The sequence below is a fragment of the Bison bison genome, unplaced genomic scaffold, assembly GCF_000754665.1.
Source record: "Bison bison bison isolate TAMUID 2011002044 unplaced genomic scaffold, Bison_UMD1.0 scf7180017864492, whole genome shotgun sequence".
In the NCBI taxonomy this organism is placed as follows: domain Eukaryota; kingdom Metazoa; phylum Chordata; class Mammalia; order Artiodactyla; family Bovidae; genus Bison; species Bison bison.
In genome coordinates, this window is record NW_011495051.1 from 8,786,615 (window position 1) to 8,809,160 (window position 22,546).

At 39.7% G+C, this 22,546-nt stretch overlaps 1 protein-coding gene across 2 annotated transcripts; it reads left to right on the forward strand.

The window, feature by feature from the left end:
- Nucleotides 1-1,884: 1,884 nt before the first annotated feature.
- On the forward strand, nt 1,885-22,192 carry LOC104979852 (zinc finger protein 699). 2 transcript variants are annotated; one of them, XM_010828402.1, is made up of 5 exons: nt 1,885-2,287; nt 8,491-8,543; nt 9,765-9,891; nt 18,607-18,787; nt 19,142-22,192. In XM_010828402.1, exons 2-5 carry the CDS (start codon nt 8,496-8,498, stop codon nt 20,598-20,600), a joined length of 1,815 nt encoding a protein of 604 aa, XP_010826704.1. In that variant the 5' UTR covers nt 1,885-2,287; nt 8,491-8,495; the 3' UTR covers nt 20,601-22,192. The 2 variants fall into 2 exon arrangements, with proteins under 2 accessions (XP_010826704.1, XP_010826703.1); XM_010828401.1 differs by having other exon boundaries at nt 1,885-2,264.
- The last annotated feature ends 354 nt before the right edge of the window (nt 22,193-22,546 follow it).

The following is a 22,546-nucleotide window of genomic DNA, read 5'->3' on the forward strand; positions in this document are numbered from 1 at the left end:
ATGGTGAAGGACAGGGAAGCCTGGCATGCTGCAGTCCATGGGGTCGAAAAGAGTTGGACAGGGCTGAGTGACTGACCACCACCACCACCACCTAGAATCAAAGTAGAAGAATAGGGAGGTTGAAAGGCTTGTAGATTATGGTTGAGAAACTGGAAGAAGTAGGAGGGGATGTTAGTGAATCCTTGTGACATCACACTTCCAGGTGTATTGTTTTGTCATACTAAAGCGAAAAGGTATTTGGAGTCAAGATATAAAGGAATACTAGAGAAAGCTGAACAGAGACCTACTACTGTGAAGTAATGATGATTTCAGAAGTAAAGAAGCCAGAATGGCAGTTGGGTTGGGGGGCCACAGCAAATGCGGGCACATGATACAATTTATAACCCTTAATTTTTTTTTTTTTTTACAAAATAATTCCCCTTATCATTTTTTTTAAGAGGATAGGAGTGTTTCAGAGATTAGTACAAGGAATGAGTAAGCTCTTGACTATGAAATCTGCAACAATAGGTCATAGTGCCTCTAGTTCTTTGAGATTGTTGTTGTTTAGTTGATAAGTTACGTCTGACTCTTTTGCGATCCCATGGACTATAGCCCACTAGGCCCTTCTGACCATGTGATTTCCCAGGCAAGAATTCTGGAGTGGCAAGTGCACAGTGCCAGAACTGTGCAATTGCAGAGGCATTGTGGGGTTTATATTGATTCATATGGGTCTATAATCTTTCTTTCCCCCACATCTCTAGATGAGAAGTCAGTTATTGAGAAAAGTAAATCAGAAAACTGAACTAATTAGTGAGTTGGAGAAACATGAGTGGACGGTCTTTAAGGGAAGCCAACATAAATTAGTATATTAGGACATCAGAGCCTGAGAGATTAAAGAAGGGAAAAAAAAATCTTTCAGGTGTGAGCCTAATAGTGGCTCTTCATTGAGTCAAAAGTTCCCATCTAAATAGGTTAGTGGGGATGAAGAACTGAGAAAGATGTGTTGAGTATTAAGGGTCCCAGAGAGACAGGCAAGGTTGGGAGAAAAAGAGGGAGTGGGAGAGAACGTGGAAACATTTCGTTGGTAAATCCCACCATTGAGAACTTTTTATTGCTCCAAGAAAGGTTCATGGAAGACTGAGAGAAATTAATGGTGGAGAATATGTCTCAAGTGTCTTAAAAAACTGGATGTTTGATGGCAACTCACAAGTAGAGTTATTTTACCTTGCTGACCCAAGGGTCATCTGTAATTTAAGTTTTAAACATTTTCATACCCTCTTGGTGTATGTGTGTGTGGCATAATATCTTGACATGCAAATAAAGTTTGGGGTGGGGGTTCCATTCTACATCTGCAGAGTGACTATGACAATAGGATAACGGGTTCTGTGGATACTAGTAAGCCTCCTTTTCCGGTTGCTCTTGTCTTCCCAGTGGGCTCCAGAACAAAGTAGCCACGGTGGCAGGGATGAAAGTTATGCACGGGCTCAGCAAAAACCTACTACCTCGGGACTTCTCTAGTGGTCCAGTGGTTAAGCATGTGGTTAAGATTATGTCTTGCAATGCAGGCAACAGAGGTTCAATCCCTGATTGGGGAACTAAGATCCCACATGGGAATATTCAACTAAGCCACGCCCCCTAGGCCTGGTCGCGTCCCAGCTCCGCCCCACAGGCCTAGTCAACGAAGCCCCGCTACGGGCCTGGTCCTGCTCCAGCGTCATCCAACTCCAAGTCCTCGGCTGACCCGGCTCCAAGACCCACTCGGGTCTCTCCCTGGAGGAAACTTAACACTTCTCCGCTTGCCGCGGGAAGCTGCCACCGCCCTCCCCAATATCCCAGCTCCCGAGACCCCTCCCCTTACGCTGTACGTGGCTCAGAAACCGGAAGCAGCAGCATGCTTCTGCGCGTGCGCGAGCGGGCGGCCTTGTCTTCTTGCATCTCTGTCTAAATCTGATAGAAATTTTCCCATCCAGTTCGACCCAGCCGGCCCCAAGTCTGGTGCTCGGGAGGTGGAGAACTCGGCCTTGGGATCTGTGGTCAAAAGGCTGCCGCTTGGGCTCCTCGCCGCTCCCGGGGTCTGTAGCAGCCGCGGCCGGTCCCAAACTTACTGAATCAGGAACTCTGTGAGAGTCCAGCAGTCGGGGTGAATCAGCTGCAGGCAAGAGTTGAGGAGCTATTCTCGTACTTAATCGGCCTCCAAAAGCATCCTCTGCTCTCTTTCCGGAAAGGAAAAGCATCCTTGCCATTCGGGTCACGGGGACTTGAGCCTCAACCTCGTCTCTGTGCAGGTCTGTGGATTTCGGTTTGTTTGGTGAGTGCGGGGTGACGTTTGCTTAACTCCGTCTGCATCTCTCCCTTCCAGGTGCAAGAGATATATTTTAACCTGTGATTTCTTTTTCTCGGATTGTGGGAGTTAGTTTGCTACATTGTATTCAGCTACATACTAGTGAACTGATTACTTAGTATCTTTTTAACCCCTGTTTGCCGGTTGCCGCTCTGAACGTTGGTCAATTATCCATAGATTTTTAAACAATTTCACACCCGAAGTGTGGTCATATGCCACTTTTAGCATTTTCTTCTTTATTCCTTGTATCTTATATTTTTGTTTATTTAGTGCATTTGCCAGGACTTTCAGTTCAATGTAGAAAAGCATATAAATTGCATCCTTGCCTTGTTCCTGATCCCAGAGGGAATTCTGTCATTTCATTATTAAATAGGATGTTTGCTATAGGTGTTTGTAGATAATATATATATTTTCTAATTAAAGCCCATTTCCTTCTAGTCCTAGTGGGTTAAATTATTATCATCAATGGGTATTGATGGAGATCAGTCACTATTTTGTATTGAAGGGGATAAGTCATATGATCTTTTTCTATTGATGTGAATTATATTTAACGTTTTAACTATGTAAATCATTTTAACCACGCATCATTCCTAGGAGGAAATGAACTTAGTTTGTGATTACTATCTTCATTATTACTTCCTGGACTGTACTTAATATTCTAATATTTTGCCCTTGTGTATACGAATGAGATCTTTCATATATATATGTGTGTGTATGTGTGTACATGTACATAAATACACATATATTTGAGTTTCGAGTCCCTTTCTGGTCTTGTAAATACACGGAAAACACCAACTCAACAACAAAAAAATGGAATTATGAATCCTTTACTTGTTTGGTGAACCTGTCTGTAAAAGTCTATAGCTTCTGTTTCCTTTGTAGGTATGTTCTAAACTGCTATTTTTTTCTTTTCTTTAATGACTGTATGTAAACAGGTTTTGTGTTTATAGTTTTGTTAACTTTTTTCACTTTATTTTTTTTTTTAAATTGCAGTATGGTTGATTTACAATGTTGTGTTAATTTCTGCTCTGCAGCAAAATGACTTATACATGTATACACATTCTTTTTTTATATAGTATATTCTTTTTCATTATAGTCTATCCCAGGATATGGAATATAATTCCCTTTGCTATGCAATAGGACTTTGTTGTTTATCCATTCTATAGTTTGCATCTACTAATTCCAGACTTCTAGTCCATCCTTGTCCTATCTCCTCTCCCCTTTGGTAACCACAAGTCTGTTCTCTATGTCTGTTGAGTCTTTTTCCATTTTGTAGATCGGCTTGTTTGTGCTACATTTTAGATTCTGCATATAAGTGATATCATATGGTATTTGTCTTTCACTTTCTGACTTACTTCACTTAGTGTGATAATTTCTGGCTGTACCCATGTTGCTGCAAATAGTATTATTCCTTTCTTTTTTTAATGGCTGAGTAATGTTCCATTTTATATATGTACCACATCTTCTTTATTCATTCCTCCACTGATAGATATTTAGGTTGTTTACCTGACTTCACTGTTGTGAATAGTGCTGCTTTGAACATAGGGATGCATGTATCTTTTTGAATTGCTTTACTCCAGATATATGCCTGGGAGTGGGGTTTTTGCATCATACGGTAGTTTTGTGTTTAGTTTTTTAAGGAACCTTACATACTGTTCTCTACAATGGTTGTACCAGTTTACATTCCTACCAACAGGTAGTAGGGTTCCCTTTTTTCCATGGGAGAGAGTGTGTTCTAATTTCTTTGATTTACATGCAGCTTTCCAGCTTTCCCAGCACCACTTGCTGAAGAGATTGTCTTTTACCCATTGTATATTCTTGCCTCCTTGTTGATGATTAATTGACCGTAGGAGTATGGGTTTGTTTCTGGGCTCTCTATTCTGTTTCATTGATCTGTATGCCTGTTTTGTGTGTGTGTGTGTAAATACCACACTGTTTTGATTACTATAGTTTTGTAGTGTTGTCTGAAGCCTGGGACAGTTATGGCTTTTGCTTCATTCTTTTTCCTCAGGATTGCGTTGGCAATTCTGGGTCTTTTATGATTTCATAAAAGTTCATGTTCTAGTTCTGTGAAAAATGTCATGGGTAATTTGACTGCTAAGTCACTTCAGTCGTGTCCGACTCTGTGTGACCCCATAGGTGGCAGCCCACCAGGCTCCCCCGTCCCTGGGATTCTCCAGGCAAGAACACCGGAGTGGGTTGCCATTTCCTCCTCCAATGCATGAAAGTGAAAAGTGAAAATGAAGTCGCTCAGTCGTGTCCGACTCTTAGCGACCCCATGGACCGCAGCCTACCAGGCTCCTCCATCCATGGGACTCTTCAGCCAAGAGTATTGGAGTGGCTTGCCATTGCCTTCTCCAGGTAATTTGATAGGGATGGCAATAAATCTGTAGGTTGTTTTGGGTAGTATTGCCATTTTAGCTTTTCTGATTCTGTTTTAAGTTTTTAAAAATATCAAATATCAAAATATCAAATAATTTACGCACAACTGACCCTCAAACAGTTGCATGGGTTGGGGTACCAACCCTCCAGCAGTGGAAAATCTGAGTTTAACTCATAGTCAGCCCTCAATATCCAAGGATTCAACCAATGGCCCATCCTGTAGTATCTGCAGTATTTAAGTGAACACATGCATTTCAAACCTATGTTGTTCAAGGATTAGGGTTAGTTGTGGTGGTTTAGTCACTAAGTAGTGTCTGACTCTTGTGACCCCATGGACTGTAGCCTGCCAGGCTCCTCTGTCCATGGGATTCTCCAGGCAAGAGTACTGGAGTGGGTTTCCATTTCCTTCTCCAAAAGATATCATTAATTTTGTCATATATATATATATATTTACACCTTTATGAGGTTCTTTTTCTGCTATTATACGTCAATGGTTAACCTATCATTACTAATTTTTCTTCTATAGGAATTGATATTTATAAATACAATTAACCCTTGAACAACATAGGTTTGAAATGCATGTGTTCACTTATATGCAGATTTTTTTTTTTTTTTCCCACTATTAAATACTGCAGATACTACAGGATGGGCCATTGGTTGACTCCTTGGATACTGAGGGCTGACTATGAGTTAAACTCAGATTTTCCACTGCTGGAGGGTTGGTACCCCAACCCATGCAATTGTTTGAGGGTCAGTTGTGCATAAATATATGTGCCACACCAGCCATTGATTTTTTGTGTTATTTGAAACAGTTCTATTTATTTATTCTTAAAAAATTATTTTTGGCTGCACTGGGTCTCCATTGCCAAGCATGGGTTTTCTTTGGTTGTAGTGAGTAGGGGCTACTCTTCTTTGCAGTGCGTGGGCTTCTCATGGTGTTGGCTTCTCATTGCAGAGCACAGACTCTAGGTGTGCAGGCTTTGGTAGTTGCAGCATGTGAGCTTAGTAGTTGCAGTGTGAGGGCCCTAGAGTGCTGGCTCAGTAGTTGTGGTGCACAGCTTAGTTGCCCTGTGGCATTTACAATCTTTCTGGACTAGGGATCAAACCCCTGTCCCCTAGAGATTCTTAACCACTGAGCCACCAGGGAAGTCCTAAGACAGTTGTTTTAATTTCCTGCTTCTACCCTGTCACATAAGTGGTCCTGACTTGCTAAAGGTAAATGTGTGTGTATCTCCTTATCCCTATAATGTGATATATTTTTATATAGCATATACCATCACCTGATAATATTTTGTTAATGTACTGGTCCTCCTTAAAACAATTATAAGACCCAAGCACTTTAGGATTTTTCTATTTTGTTCAGTGCTGTGTCTCCTATGATTGCACATAGTTGGACAGGGCAAATATTACCTAAATAAATATGAGAGGAAGGAGCAGGAGGTAGGTACCTTAAGGGGAGCATCCTTGTTGAAAACATAGGGCTTAGTCAAGAGAAGGAGCTCAATGGTAGGAATAGAGATGCAAATGTAGAGAATGGACTTGTGGATACAGTGGAGGAAGGAGATGGTGGGATGAATTGCGAGAGTAGCATTGACATATGTATGCTACCATGTGTACAACGGATAGTAGAAAGCTGCTGTATGGCACAGGGAGCTCAGCTTGCTGCTGGGTTACAACCTAGAGGGGTGGGATGGACATGGGTGAGAGGGAGACTCAAGAGGGAGGGAAAATATGTAATTTGTAGCTGATTCACATTGTTGTATAGAAGAAACCAACATAACATTGTAAAGCATTTGTTGTTCAGTCACTAGTGAAAGTGAAAGTCACTCAGTCGTGTCCAACTCTTTGCAACCCCATGGACTATACAGTCCGTGGAATTCTCCAGGCTGGAATACTGGAGTAGGTAGCCGTTTCCTTCTCCAGGGCATCTTCCCATCCCAGGGATTGAACCCAGGTCTCCCCTGCATTGCAGGCAGATCTTTACCAGCTGAGCTACCAGGGAAGCATTCAGTCTCTAAGTTGTGTCCAACTCTTTGCAACCCCATGAACTGCAGCATGCCAGGCTTCCCTGTCCCTCATCATCTCCCGGAGTTTGCTCAAACTCATGTCCATTGAGTCAGTGATGCCATCCAGCTGACATCCATCTTCTGTCATCCCCTTCTCCTCTTGCCCTCAATCTTTCTCAGCCTCAGAGTCTTTTCCAATGAGTTGGTTCTTTGCATCAGAAGGCCAAAGTATCAAAGGTTCAGCATCAATCCTTCCAATGAGTATTCAGGGTTGATTTCCTTTAGGATTGACTGGTTTGATCTCCTTCCTGTCCAAGGGACTCTGAAAAGTCTTCCCTCCAATTAAAAATAAATAAAAAAAGAGAAGGAGCTCAAAGATAAAACAGTTGAAGGGAATACTTTATTTGTTTACTCTCCATGGTGTGCCCGACAGCATTCTAGGCTAGACCCCAGTAATGTTAGGGCATAGGGGCCTCACTGACAACTAAATTGTAAGGTATATGTTCAGAAACACACTCTTTGGGCATTTAGCTTTGAAGGTAAACACACCTGGATACACACCCTCCCTTAGCTTTCTAATTGGATAACATTGAGCACATGTCTAAGTGACTTAAGTTTCTACTGGCTCTACAATACATATTTGGTCCACTGAAGTGAGAGAGATGCTGTGTTTTCATTATTTGAAATTCATGCACTAGTGCTGTGGATGCCACTGTCAGAGATGACACATATGCCAGCTTCGCTTCAGGTGTTCTTGTTATGCTGTGACTGTATTTCCTGTACAGGCAAGATTTAACATGAGATGTCTTCTCTGCCACCTGCATGTAAAATTCAGTTGGTTGTGCTGTTTCTCAAAAACCAGGTTTTGGAGACCCTGCAGCCCTCAGAGGGAGAAGATCTCATAGTCAGAGATTGAGTAGTAATACATGTAGGCCTGCCAGGCAGTGCAGAAATAAATATTGGGTCTGGAACCCCTGGAGATGTGGCATACAAGTCACACTTTCCTTTGAGATGGAATGTATATTCTTACTACTGAAGGCATTCTCTTATGTTTTTAATGTTTTCATTATCATGGGCAGATTGACAGCCAAATTTTTTTAGACTCTGGCTGACTTACTTACAAAATGGACTCTTAAACCTTTTTTTTTTTTTTTTTAATGATCTACAAGAATGAGAGGACTGTTTCTAGCTCTGGAGGAGATAAAATTGCTCCAACTTAAAAAAAAAAAAACACACCTTTTTATTTTGTATTGGGGTGTAGCTAATTAACAATGTTGTGATAGTTTCAGGTGAGCAACTAAGACACTCAGCCATACATATACATGTATCCATTCTTCCCTAAACTCTCCTCCCATCCAGGTCTCCATATAACATTGAACAGAGTTCCATGTGCTACACAGTAGGCCCTTGTTTGTTATCCACTTTAAATATAGGAGTGTGTACATGTCCATTCTAAACTCCCTAACTATCCCTTTCCCCTATCCTTCCCCCTGGCAACCATAAGCTCCTTCTCTATGTCTGTGAGTCTCGTTCTGTTTTGTAAGTTACTATTAGTATTTTTTTTTCTTGCTCCATTTTCTCACAAGATCAATGTGTATCTGCTTGGGTGTGCAGGGTCTTTGCATGTGTGTGTGTGTGTTTTGAGGAGAATGATCACTCATAACAGATGTGCTGCCAAATCCACAGTCTTGATTGTGGAGACTGTGGGGACACCCAGATTCTCATGTCTTCTTTCTCCTGTCTCAGCTGTAACATCTCACTACTCTGTCTTTCTTCATGAAGGGAACATGGAGGAAGAGAGAACAGCTGCTGAGTTACAGAAAAATGTGATACAGGTAAGTAAGAGCTAATAATTCTCCAAAACAATATTTCAATTCCATCAGCTTATCTATGTCCTAAATTTAGAGCAGAGATCAAGAACCTATTCCTACATTGGGTCACATAGTAAGCATTTTAGGCCATAGTTTCTATTTTACTCAGTTCTGGTATTTTATTGTTTTTTGTTTGTTTGTTTTGGGCAGCTTGTGGGATCTTATTTCCCTGACCAGGGATTGAACCTGTGCCCTCAGCAGTGAAAGCATGGAGTCCTAACCATTGGACTGCCAGGGATTTCCCATCAATTCTGCTATTTTAGTGTGAAAGCATCTGTATACAGTGTATAAATAAACGTTTTATTGTGTTCCAGTAAAACTTTACTTATACAAACAGGTGATAGGCTGGTTTTAGTTCATGTTCTATAATTTACAGCTCCTGGGCCTAGAGTGTAAGAAAATATGACTGACTGTGGGCCTGGGTTGAATGTTGTGTTTCTTGCTGACTTCTGGGCTCCAGGTGTATGGGGGGAAAAAGAAAAAGAAAAGGTCCTTGTCCCTTGGGGATTTAAACCTCATCCAAATTTTATCTAGTGTTTTGTGTTGTGCTGATTGCTATGGTGGGGAATAAGGAAGCAGGTGAACTTGTTTCTGTAACAAGGATGTTTTTTTTTAATAGTTCTTTTTTGTTACAATAGTTTTTCTATTTTGCAGTAGAATGTTTTGTTACACTTGTTTTTTCTGTTTTCTGTTTTGGTTTTTTGGCCCTAAGGCATGTGGGATCTTAGCCCCTCAACCAAGGATTGAACCCACATCCCCTGCATTGGAAGGCACAGTCTTAAGCCCTGAACCTCCAGGGAAGTCCCTCTAACAAGGGATTTTTGCTTCTTTCAATGTGGAAATTGTCATTTCATTTTTAGAGCATTTCTCTCATTTCTGCAATATGTTCTGGATGTTCTTGATTATTGTAAGAGTGGAACTGGTCACCATCAAACAGTGGAAAGATAAATTTAGTGTTTCAAAAATGTTGTTAAATTTATGAGACAGAATTTGATCAGTCAGGATGCTTAGATAGAATGAGAAAGATCTGATGACTGAATCCTAGGGTAGATATTTGGGAGAAAAGAATCTTCTGAACTTCCTGTGAGTTGATTCTCAGTTCCCCGTAGTGTCAGCCTCATTCAGCCTCCTGCACATGCTGGGGGAGTTGGTACCTTTCTGAACAAAGTATGTGGAATGTTTTAGGACACAGTGGTCTTCGAGGATGTGGCTGTGGACTTTACCCAAGAGGAGTGGGCTCTGCTGAATCTCGCTCAGAGAAACCTCTACAGAGATGTGATGCTGGAAAACTTCCGGAACCTGGCCTCATTAGGTAAGGATGGTAACATTCCTCCAACGTTCTGTTATTTAGAAAACAGCTTTATCTTATAAATTGCCCTTGTTCTAGGATTTGGGTTGAGAAACTGGAACAAATTGTTAAATAAGACAGACATGGTCACTGACCCCAAGGAGCTTATAGTCTAGTGGCTTCACCATGAAAATAAACACGTGTATTGTTAAAGTATTTCACCAATATAAAACAAACAAAAGAATTAGTGAAAATTTCCTTACCCATTTTGCCACTGGCACTGAATGCAGAGTTTGCATTTTCGCAGGGTTGTAAAGTTTTCATTTTCTCTCAGAGTACTGAAAGCATTATTTTTCTTCATTCAGTCATTCTTTCATTCTTTAAGCGTATTTTTTGAGGGTGAATTTGTATCAAACCCTTTTGAATATATACTATAGACAATAAGATGTCATTGTATTCAAAATGCTTCAGTAATGGAGAAGATAAATATGAAATTAACACGACGAAAAGAAAGAAAATAAACATATATATTGAACCTGCTTTTCCTTTTTCTTGTGGTCAGAATCCTCAAGGAGGATTATCAAGTGTATGTGGTGTGGGCACAGGCTTCAGGGGTCACTTTGGGGGACAGGGAGAAAATTGGTGGTTTGGGACCTTTTGAGAATTTTACTGCTATTAATTCCCTGTACCCAAAGACCACCAGTTTAACAAATTGGGTTTATTCCTTGGAGCAGTGAGGGAGAAACACATGTCATGGGGAACAATGCAGTGTGTTAGAAAGTAAATATAGGATTTATATACTTAGGTCGAATGATTTGGGGGTAGGTACATGACAACAGGCTGTTCTGTTTTCCTAGGCCTTTCATAACAAAGTGCCACAAACTGGGTAGCTAGGAACAACAGAAACTTACTCTTTTACTTAAAAAAAAAACTTCCTCTACCTCTACTCCCCACTCTTATCCTGTAGCTAGGCAACTATTTTATTTATTTAGGTTGTGCTAGGTCTTTGCTGCACTTGGGCTTTCTCTAGTTGCAGTGAGTGGGGCTACTCTTTGTTGGGGTGCATGGGCTTCCCACAGTGGTGGCTTCTGTTGTCGGGGAGCCCAGGCTTTAGGTGCGAGGGCTTTGGTAGTTAGTTGTGGGGTGCGAGGGCTTCAGTAGTTGTGGTGCATGGGCTTAGTTGCTCCACGGCATGTGGAATCTTCCTGCCCCAGGGATCGAACCTGTGTCTCCTGCCTTGGCAGGCTTCTTCTGTACCACCTGTACTACCAGGGAAGTGTGAAATTTACTCTTCTAAATTAAAGAGATTGGAAGTCTGAAATCAAGGTATCATGATCCTTCTGAAGGCTCAGGAAAAATCCCTCCTTGTCTCTTCCTAGCTTTTGGTTGTTGCTGGCAGTCCTTGGTTGGTAGCCACATCACTCCAATCTCTGCCTCCATCTTCATAGGGCCTTTGTCCTTTGTCTCTACATCTTTCTGTCCTTGTAAGGACACCAGTCATTGCATTTAGGGCTTACCCTAGTCGAGTATAACTTTATGTTAACTTGATTACATCTGCAAATATCTGTTTCCAAATAAAGTAATGTTCTGAATTCTGGGTGGACATGGATTTTCTTTTTTCCAGTACACTCTATTTTTTCTTAGAGCAGTTTATAGGCTCACAGCAAAATTAACCGGCAAGTACAAAGATTTCCCATAAATGCACTGCCTTCTGCCAGAGTAGTATATTTATTACAGTGGATGAACCTATATTGACACATCATTATTACGGTAAATCTCAAGTTTATATTAGTGTTCACTTTTGTTGTTGTACTTTGTTACAGTTTAGATAAATATGTGATGACATTTCCACCATTATGGGCTTCCCTGGTGGCTCAGTAGTAAAGAACCCTCCTGACAATGCAGCAGATGTGCAGTTTGGATCCCTGGGTTGGGAAGATCCTCTGGAGTAAGAAATGGCAATCCACTCCAGGGTTCTTGCCTGGGAAATCCCATAGACAAAGGAGTCTGGTGGGCTGTAGTCCATGGGGTCATGAAAGAGTAGGACACAACTGATCAACTAAACAACAAGCATCCACCATTATAGTATCAGAGAGTAATTTCACTACTCCTAAAAATCTTTTATCCCCCTCCACCCCAATTTATCTCTCCTTCCCTCCCAACTCCTGGCAGCCACTGATCTTTTTACTGTTCTCATAGTTTTGCCTTTTCCAGAATGTCATGTAGTTGGGATCACACAGTATATATAGCCTTTTCAGATTGACTTTTTTCACTTACTAATATGCATTTAATGTTCTTCATCTCTTCATGGCTTGATGGCTGATTTCTTTTTAGTGCTGAGTAATATTTTGTTGTCTGGATATGCAATACCAGTCTGTTTATCCATTCAGTCACTGAAGAAGACCTTGATTGCTTCCAAGTTTTGGCAGTTATGAGTAAAACTGCTATAAACATCCACATGAAAGTTTTTGTGTAGATGTGTTTTTAACTCCTTTTTGTAACTTCCAGAGAGCATGATTGCTTGCTTATATGGCTAAGAGTATGTTTAATTTGGTAAGAAACTGCTTTGTATTCCAAAGCAGCTGTACCATTTTGCATTCCCACCAGCTCCATATCCTCACCAGGACTTGGCCATTCTTTTAGGTATGTAGTGGTGTCTCATTGTTTTGATTTGCATTTTCCTGATGACATGTAATGTGGAACATCTTTTTTTTCATATGCTTATTTGGCATCTATGTATCTTCTTGGTAAGGCATCTGTTAAAGTATTAGGCCCATTAAAAAAAAAAAAACTTAAAAAAATTTTTTATTGAAGTATAGTTGGTTTACATTGTTGTATTTAATGTCTGCTGTATAGCAAAATGACTCAGTTATAAATATATATATATATATACACATGTGTATATATATATATATTCTTCTTCATATTCTTTTGGAGAAGGAAATGGGAACCCACTCCAGTATTCTTGCCTGAAGAATTCCATGAACAGAGGAACCTGGCAGGATATAGTCCATGGGATCGCAAAGAGTCAGACATGACTGAACAACTAACACTTTTCATTTTCTTTTCCATTATGATTTATCACAGGATATTAACTATATTTCCCTGTGCTATACAGTAGGACCTTGTTGTTTATTTATTCTATATATAATAGTTTGCATCTGCTAATCCCACACTCCCAATCCATCCCTTGCCCTTGACAACCACGAGTCTGTTCTCTGTGTCTGCCAGTCTGTTTTTGTTTTGTAGATATGTTCCATTTGTGTCATATTTTAGATTCCACATATTAAGTGAGAGCATATGGTATTTGTCTTTCTCTTTTTGACTTACTTTGCTTAGTATGATGATCTCTAGGTCAATCCATGTTGCTGCAAATGGCATTATTTAATTCTTTTTAATGGCTGAGTAATATTCCACTGTATATGTATACTGCATCTTCTTTATCCATTCATGTGTTGATGGACATTTGGGTTGTTTCCATATCTTGGCTATTGTAATAAATAGTGCTGGTTTGAACGTTGGGGTGTATGTATCTTTTAGAATTATAGTTTTGTCTGGGTATATGCACAGGAGTGGGATTGCTGAATCATATGGCAACTGTACTTTTTGTTTCTTGAGGAACCTCCATACAGTTTTCCATAGTAACTGCAGAAGTTTACATTCCCACCAACAATGTAGGTGGTTATTCAGTTGCTAAGTCATATTTCACTCTTTGTGATCCCATGGACAGCAGCACACCAAGCTTCACTACCTTCACTATCTCCTGGATAGTGTAGGAGGGTTTCCATTTCTCCATACCCTCTCCAGTGTTTGTTATTTGTAGACTTTTTAAAATTAATTAATCTTTTATTGAAGGATAATTGCTTTACAGAATTTTGTTGTTTTCTGTCAAACCTCAACATGAATCAGCCATAGGTATACATGTATCGCTTCCCTTTTGAACCTCCCTCCCATCTCCCTCCCCATCCCACCCCTGTAGGTTGATTCAGAGCCCCTGTTTGAGTTTCCTGAGCCATATAGCAAATTCCTGTTGGCTGTCTATTTTACATATGGTAATGTAAGTTTCCATGCTACTCTTGGCATACATATTTGTAGACTTTTTAATAATCACCATTCTGACTGGTGTGAGGTGGAACCTTGTTGTTTTGATTTGCATTTCTCTAATAATTAGTGATGATGAACATCTTTTCATGTGCCTGTTGGCCATTTGTATGTCTTTAAGAGAGAAATGTCTAGGTCTTCTGCATGTTTTTCAATTTTGTTGTTGTTGTTATTGAATTGTTTGAGTTAAGGAGCTTAATTTTGGAAATTAAGCTCTTGTCAGTCGCATCATTTGCAAATATTTTCTCTCAGTCTGTAGGTTGTCTTTTTGCTTTGTTTATGGTTTCCTTTGCTGTGCAAAAGCTTGTAAGTTTGACTCAGTCCCATTTGTTTATTTTTGCTTTTCTTCCTCTTGCCTTGGGAGACTGACCTAAGAAAACATTGGTATGATTTATGTCAAAGAGTATTTTGCCTGTGTTCTCTTATAGGAATTTTATGGTGTCTTGTCTTTTAAGCCATTTTGAGTTTTGTGTATGATGTGAGGGTGTGTTGTTGTTTCCTTGATACACATGCAGCTGCCTAGAGTTCCCAACATCACTTGCTGAAGAGACTTTTTCTCCATTGTATATTCTTACTTTGGCCTATTAAAAAAAAAATCAAGTTATTTTCTTATTGTTGAGTTTTAAGACTTCTGTGTATATTTTGGATAATAGTTCTTTATCACACATGTCTTTTGCAAATATTTTCTCCAAGTATGTGGCATGTCTTTTCATTTTCTTGACAGTGTTTTACTCAGAGCAAAAATTTTTAATTTTAATGAAGACCAGCTTGTCACTTCTTTCTTTCATGAATTGTCCTTTTCAGGTTACCTATTGGCTTTAAAAATAAAAAGTTATTTTACCAACAAAAAAATAGTTTACTTGGGAATAGTAGGGGAATTGCAATTTGAGATAAGATAGCTATAACAAAAGCCATTGGCAAGTCCACAGAACAACGGAGAAGAATGTAATTTTGTAGAGAAAAATGAGGAAATTGGGAAAGGTTGTTTTGGATGAAAGTCCACTGGATAAAGGTGAGAGTTCAGGGTGATGATGGCTGAGTTGCTGGAGTAGTGATTTTTGATAGGAGATGTGATGTACATCTTTTCCTGTTAGGATTATAATTGGTGATTCTTATTGGGGTCTCTGATGAACAATTCTCCCTGTAATTAATGTTGTAAAGAATTAGATGAAAACTTCCTCTTCTGGCCTCTCAACTCCATTTTTTTTTTTTCAACTCCATTTTAGTGAAGTTTTCCTTGATTAATTTTCACATATCTAACAAATCACTAGATCTTAGGGCATCTACATTTTTCCCCTGTTATCTTTTAGGAATTCCATAGTTTTACGTTTTACATTTAGATTTGTGATCCATTTTGAGCTAATCTTTTACTCTCTATTGATGGACCCCAATTATCCCAAAGCCCTGTATGCCTCCCTGTGTATTTTGAGTTAATTTTTTGCAAGCCTATGTCAAGATTTTTTTTAAAAATGTACCTTAATGTCTAGTAGTTGTTTTAGCACCGTTTGTTGGAAAGACTTATTTTTTTCTCTATGGTATTGCCTTTGAGCCTTTGTCAAAGATAAGTTGACTATATTTATGTGGGTCTATTTCTAGACTCTCTATTCTGTTCTGTTGGTCTATTTAGATATGAATTTTTGAGGGCCACTGTCACCTCAGTTCACAGGTGTTCATTTTAGATTGGATGCTGACAGAAAGCAGGGGAAATTCTAGTAATACTTTGTCCCTAGGCTAAATCATGAAGTAGCTTTATTTTGTTTCATTTTATCACCGTATTAGAGTAACCTTGTCTAAGATTGGTATTCGGAGATTATTTATCTTCAACAGGAGAACAACATATCCTACCTGTGAGTATTGGACCAGCTTTTAATAATATCGAGGTCTATGTGTGAATATCAGATCAGTTCTATTCATCAGACTGCCCCATCCCCTTAAAGATAAATTAGATAATTTTTTTGCAGTTAAATTCACACTTGTGAAACAGTTCACCTCAGATTGCGACTTGAACCCTTGTGCCAGAGTTTGAACTCATATGCCAGGACTCGAACTTGGCCAAAATCCAGTTTGGAACTTGAACTCATGAGGCTGGAACTTCAGCCTGGCCAAAACTCATGGTCTTCCAACTGAGATCACATACCTGGTTTCTGGACTTAATGATGGTCAGATTCTTTGTATCTCAGTGCAAAAGGAACAGCAAGAAGCAAACTGATAGGCAAAAAGTAGATTTATTAGTATAAGATGCTTGTAAGAGATGTAAGTGGATAGGTGAGGGAGCCCTGCACTGAGGATTAAGTGGGCTGTAATTTTATTGTCAAAGGAAAGTGGGGGAGGGGAAAGGACTGCCTTCTTTGAGTTGATTTCAGGCTTACATCACTAGCTCCTCCTTTGTATCAGGCACAAGAATGTCTGACCCTGTGTGGTCAAACTAGAATTGTCATGTGTGGATGCATGCTCAGTCCTGTCTGACTCTTTGAGATCCCATAGACTATAGCTCACCAGACTCCCCTGTCCCTGGAATTTTCCAAGTAAGAATAGTGGAGTGGGTTGCCATTTTCTACTTCAGAGGATCTTCCCAATGTAGGTGTTGAACCTGTGAATCCTGCTTTGGCAGGCAGAGTTTTGACCACTGGTGCCACATTGTCATAGCACTTATTCAAATCAGTAGAAGGGTGGTGACATTCTTATTTCACCTAATGACCTGGGGCATATCTTTTGCATTTATAAATTGCATTATAGTTAAACAAGCCTGCTTTGTTCCACCACGGTCTAATAGCTTTTTGAGCATCATTAACTTCCACAGAGTACATCATGAGAAACGCTGGGCTGGCAGAAGCACAAGCTGAAATCAAGATTGCTGGGAGAAATATCAATAACCTCAGATATGCAGATGACACCACCCTTATGGCAGAAAGTGAAGAGGAACTCAAAAGCCTCTTGATGAAAGTGAAAGAGGAGAATGAAAAAGTTGGCTTAAAGCTCAACATTCAGAAAACTAAGATCATGGCATCTGGTCCCATCACTTCATGGGAAATAGATGGGGAAACAGTGTCAGACTTTAATTTTTTGGGCTCCAAAATCACTGCAGATGGTGATTACAGCCATGAAATTAAAAGACGCTTACTCCTTGGAAGGAAAGTTATGACCAATCTAGATAGTATATTGAAAAGCAGAGATATTACTTTGCCAACAAAGATCCGTCTAGCCAAGGCTATGGTTTTTCCAGTGGTCATGTATGGATGTGGGTGTTGGACTGTGAAGAAAGCTGAGCGCCGAAGAATTGATGCTTTTGAACTGTGGTGTTGGAGAAGACTCTTGAGAGTTCCTTGGACTGCAAGGAGATCCAACCAGTCCATTCTAAAAGAGGTCAGCCCTGGGATTTCTTTGGAAGGAATGATGCTAAAGCTGAAACTCCAGTACTTTGGCCACCTCATGCGAAGAGTTGACTCATTGGAAAAGACCCCGATGCTGGGAGAGATTGGGGGCAGGAGGAAAAGGGGATGACAGAGGCTGAGATGGCTGGATGGCATCACCGACTCGATGGACATGAGTCTGAGTGAACTCTGGGAGCTGGTGATGGACAGGGAGGCCTGGCGTTTTGTGATTCAAGGGGTCACAAAGAGTTGGACACAACTGAGCGACTGAACTGAACTGAACTGAACTTCCACTGGTCTCTTAAAGTTCCCTAGGTTTCCCTCTTTATCTATAATCCACTACTGGGACTTCTGCATAACTATCCTGTATGACTATCCTATTCTATCCCTATCACTTTCTTTAGAGTATCAGAAGAGCAGTTTTTGTTCTGTTTCATAGAAATATTTGTGGTAACTCATTGTTTTCCCGCATGATATACCTTTTTATGTGAACAGGGTATCCACTACACAAACCGTATCTGATCTTACAGTGGAAACAAGAGGAGGACCTAGAGACAGTGGAGAGAAGACTCTTTCCACGGGGAGCATCAGTAAAGCAAGAATACTTGATGTAGTTGGGGGATATTACATTTGGAAAAAATAATGTAAAATCAAAATGAAGCTTTGTTTTGTCTGAGGAAGCTGAGCTTCCACAGATACCTTAGATTAATATTTTATTTATTTAAAAATGTTTTATTTTTTTAGTGTGCTGGATCTTCATTACTTTGCATGGGCTTTTCTCTAGTTGCAGAGAGTGGGGACTGCCCTCTAGTTGCAGTGCTTGGGCTTAGTATTTGCAGCTTGTGGGCTTGAAGGTGTGGGCTTAGTAGTTACAGCACACTGGCTTAGTTGCTCTGTGGCATGTGGAATCTTCCTGGACCAGAGATTGAACCAGTGTCCTTACATTGGCAAGTGGATTCTTATCCACTGTGCCACCAGTCCTTGATTACTATTTTGACTTTTCTTCAGTCCTCTTACCTGTTCCTTGTTCTTGGCAAAGACCACATTTTGTCTTTGTAATGTACTATTTGGTCATGTGTGTTTTATTCCGTTTCTTTTTGTTTTGTTATCCTAGTAATATCTCATTTATGCTACCATCAGTTTCCATCTTCACGGGATTATTTCCTAGTCACTTTACTATTTCAACCCTGTGCTTATTACCAAAGTCCTGAACCAGCTGTACTGCCAAAGTCCTTTGCTCAAGGGTACATTTGCTACTTTGTTTCAGGTTTCGAGATTCAACTTAAAATTAATGAATCAGTTGCTCCACAAGATGCTTATGGAAAAATATCCAATGAACAGGATGTAGCAGGATTCAAAAACAGTGATTCCTCATTGTCCATTTTACATAAAATCTGGGACTACCATGATGTTGATTATCAGAACAAAAACCACAAGAGAAGTTTGAGGTAAGTGTCATTCATATAAGAGAAAAGTAGTGTCTCAGGAAAGAATCTTAAAATATCACAGAATTAAAAAAAGAAAAATCTAAAACTTAGTCAAAAATTGTAATTTCATAAAGACTTTTCATAAGATATTTTTTTCACAAGTGAGACTTGAGCCTTTCCATGTTTGACACATAAATCATTGAGCAACCATCATAAAAATCTCATAAGTCAAAAACTCAGTCATAATATTGTCTGTCTTAGAGCACTATGTGAGTACTTTCATCTTATCATTGGACAGGGCAGAAAAACACACATAGTCACTGAAAATGGTAAAAATTTACTTGCCACTAATAATGTGCTTTTTATTTTTGAAAGAATTCATGGGATTGAGAACATCTATGAACATAATGAAGAAAATCAGTGTGGCCAAACCGTCAGCCAAATTTCACATCTTAATATACCCAAGAGAACTACTGAAGTAAGAGCCTATGAGTGCCATGTGTGTAAAAAGGCCTTCATAGATCATTTATCCCTGAAGAATCACATTAGGTCTCACACTGGTAGCAAACCCTATCAGTGTAAGGAATGTGGGAAAGCTTTCCATTTTTTTGCTTGTTTTAAAAAGCATATGAAAACTCCCACTGAAGAGAAACCCTATGAATGTCAGGAATGTACCAAAGCCTTCAGTTGTTCTTCCTTCTTTCGGGCACATATGAAGATTCATGCAGGAAAGACAAGTTGCGAATGCAGGGAATGTGGGAAAACCTTTAGCTGTTCTTCATCCCTCACAGAACACAAAAGAATTCATAGTGGAGATAAGCCTTATGAATGTAAGGAGTGTGGGAAAGCCTTTAGCTGTTCCTCCTCACTCTCCAAACACAAAAGAATTCACAGTGGAGATAAGCCATATGAGTGTAAGGAGTGTGGGAAGGCCTTCAGTTCCTCCTCTCACCTTATCATACATATAAGAATCCATACTGGAGAAAAGCCTTATGAATGTCAAGAGTGTGGGAAAGCCTTCAGTGAGTCCTCGAAGCTCACTGTACACGTTAGAACACATACAGGCGAGAAACCCTATAAATGTAAGGAATGTGGGAAAGCCTACAACTGTCCATCCTCCTTGAGCATCCACATGAGAAAACACACAGGGGAAAAACCCTATGAATGCCTAGAATGTGGGAAAGCCTTCTATCTTCCCACTTCCCTGAATACACATGTGAAAAATCAGAGTAGAGAGAAACCCTATGAATGTAAAGAATGTGGAAAAGCCTTCAGTTGCCCTTCGTCCTTTCGAGCACACGTGAGAGATCACACTGGAAAGGCGCAGTACGAATGTAAGGAATGTGGGAAAGCCTTCAGTCGTTCCTCATCCCTCACTGAACACTTAAGAACTCATAGCGGAGAAAAGCCTTATGAATGTAAGGAATGTGGGAAAGCCTTCATCAGTTCATCCCACCTGACGGTACATATAAGAACTCACACTGGAGAGAAACCTTATGAATGTAAGAAATGTGGAAAAGCCTTCATTTACCCCTCAGCTCTTAGGATCCACATGAGAACACACACTGGGGAGAAACCCTATGAATGTAAGGAATGTGGGAAAGCCTTTCGCCATTCTTCATACCTGACTGTCCATACAAGGATGCACACTGGAGAGAAACCTTTTGAATGTCTGGAATGTGGGAAAGCTTTCAGTTGTCCTTCATCCTTTCGAAGACATGTAAGAAGCCACACTGGTGAGAAGCCCTATGAATGTAAGGAATGTGGGAAAGCCTTTGTTTGTCCCGCTTACTTTCGAAGACATGTGAAAACTCACACTAGAGAAAATGTATAAAGTAAGGAATGAGGGAATGTCTTTAATGCTTTTTCAAAGCTTAGGGAGCGTGTGAGATCTCACACTGTGGAGACACCCTATTTTGGAAAAACCCATAACTGAGAGAAACTCTGTGTATGTAAATCATGTGGTAATACCTCCATGACCATCACTTATTGTGTTGTAAGAAAGTTCATACTCAAAACAAAGATCAGTGCCTCATCCTTAAAGTGGGCTACTGCTGGCTCATTGGTTTCCAGTTTAATTTTCTGATATGAATGTTTAAGGTCATAAATTTCCTCTAATACATTTCAGCTCTAGCCCCATATGTTTTATTATGAGGTGCTTTTATTTTGGTTCAGCTGTAAGTGTTATTTCTATTACAGAGTTTTCTTGACCCATCAGGCATTTAAAGTATATATTTTTTATATGTAGGCATGAGTGATCTTTTATTATTATTATTATTAGTTACTAACTAATTCTCTTTGTTCTCTAAGTGTGCAGTCATTGTGGTATTGACATTCTAGTATTTGTAGTTTCTTTGGTAAATGGTAATTTCATTTTGATCTAGTATGGTGGAAACTGGAAATTGCCTACCCACTATTCCCCCCAACCCCACCTCTTTTTTTTTTTTTTTTACAAAAACATTATTAGTTTTTTACCATTAAAAGCTTTCCCTGTCTAATAACTAATCCAGTGGAAATCAATAAGTGCAAAAGCCTTGATAGAAGAATCTTATCTGTTATGGTATTTTTGTATTTTGTTCTTTATCCTTGCTTATGACTGGGAATTGGACCCAATGTTTTGAACGTTTACAAAAGAGACCTTGCAACAGGAAAGCTACAAGTAAAGTTGGTTGGGCTGTCTTATGTTGTGGTACTTTGGACGTGGCTGGGACTGCATTTCCCAGAGTCAGTTCTTTATCTAGTTCCAGGTTTGAGTTGTCTAAAATAAGAGTTTGTGTGAAAATTGGAAGGCAGAGGGAAGAAACCATTATTCTGAGTTTGTGGGGGCAATGAGACAGGGAGACAGATGCATGGGGGCCTGGCAAGCTTCAGTTTCCAGCTTTTTCCCTAATTATTGGACTCGCTGATCAATACTGGCTCAAAGCAGAACACAAAATGCTTGACTTTCATTATCTCAGAGGCAGCCATTCCATAGACACCTCCATAAATTTCTCCATCATGGCCATACACAGCTTCTTGGATTTTTCTGGCAAGTTCTTGCATTGTAATTTTGCTGATATTACAGCTCCTCTGGCACATCTGTTGACTGCATAGAGTTGGCTCCAGTTTGGATCAGGGTTGTTGTCATCTACATGGTCCAAAGTGTGCTAATCTTAAGTGTACAGCTTGATGAAATTTTACACTACATACTGTGACAAACAGAACTTTCCCAGGATTTCAGAAAGTTCATTCATCTGCCTTCTCAATAATTGCTCTGGGGACTTTCCTGGTGGTCCAGTGGCTAAGAATCTGCCTGCCAGTGCAGGGGGCTGAGGTTTGATCCCTGGTCAGGGAACTAGATCTCACATGCCACAACTAAAGATCCTGCATACTGCAACTAAGACTTAGTGCAGCCAAAAAAAAAATAAATAAATAAATAAAATAAAATGTGTTGCTCCACAATTTTGGCTTTGATTATAATTTATTAAGTTTGCTTGTTCTTGATCTTCATGTAAATGTTAAGATACAATATGTACAGTTACATATTTGGCTTCTTTTTTCAATGTCTAATTTGCCTCTTAATTGCTATTTTGGCAGACTATGAACTTATGTCTCTTGTTACATGCTTGGAATATAAGAATGAAATTACTGAATCATAGGATAGACTTTATGTTTAGGTAGGTATTCCAGTTTTTCAAAAGCAATTCTACTTATAATCCTAAAAGCAATGAATGAAGGTCCTAACTGTTCCACATGCCTGATTAGCACTTTCTAATTTTAGCTGTTCAACACAGAATGTAC

Coding starts and splice junctions, on each gene's coding strand:
- LOC104979852 (XM_010828402.1), top strand. CDS start 8,496: ATGGAGGAAGAGAGAACAGCTGCTGAGTTACAGAAAAATGTGATACAG. Junction 8,544..9,764: donor TACAGAAAAATGTGATACAG/GTAAGTAAGAGC, acceptor GGAATGTTTTAG/GACACAGTGGTCTTCGAGGA. Junction 18,788..19,141: donor AACCACAAGAGAAGTTTGAG/GTAAGTGTCATT, acceptor TATTTTTGAAAG/AATTCATGGGATTGAGAACA.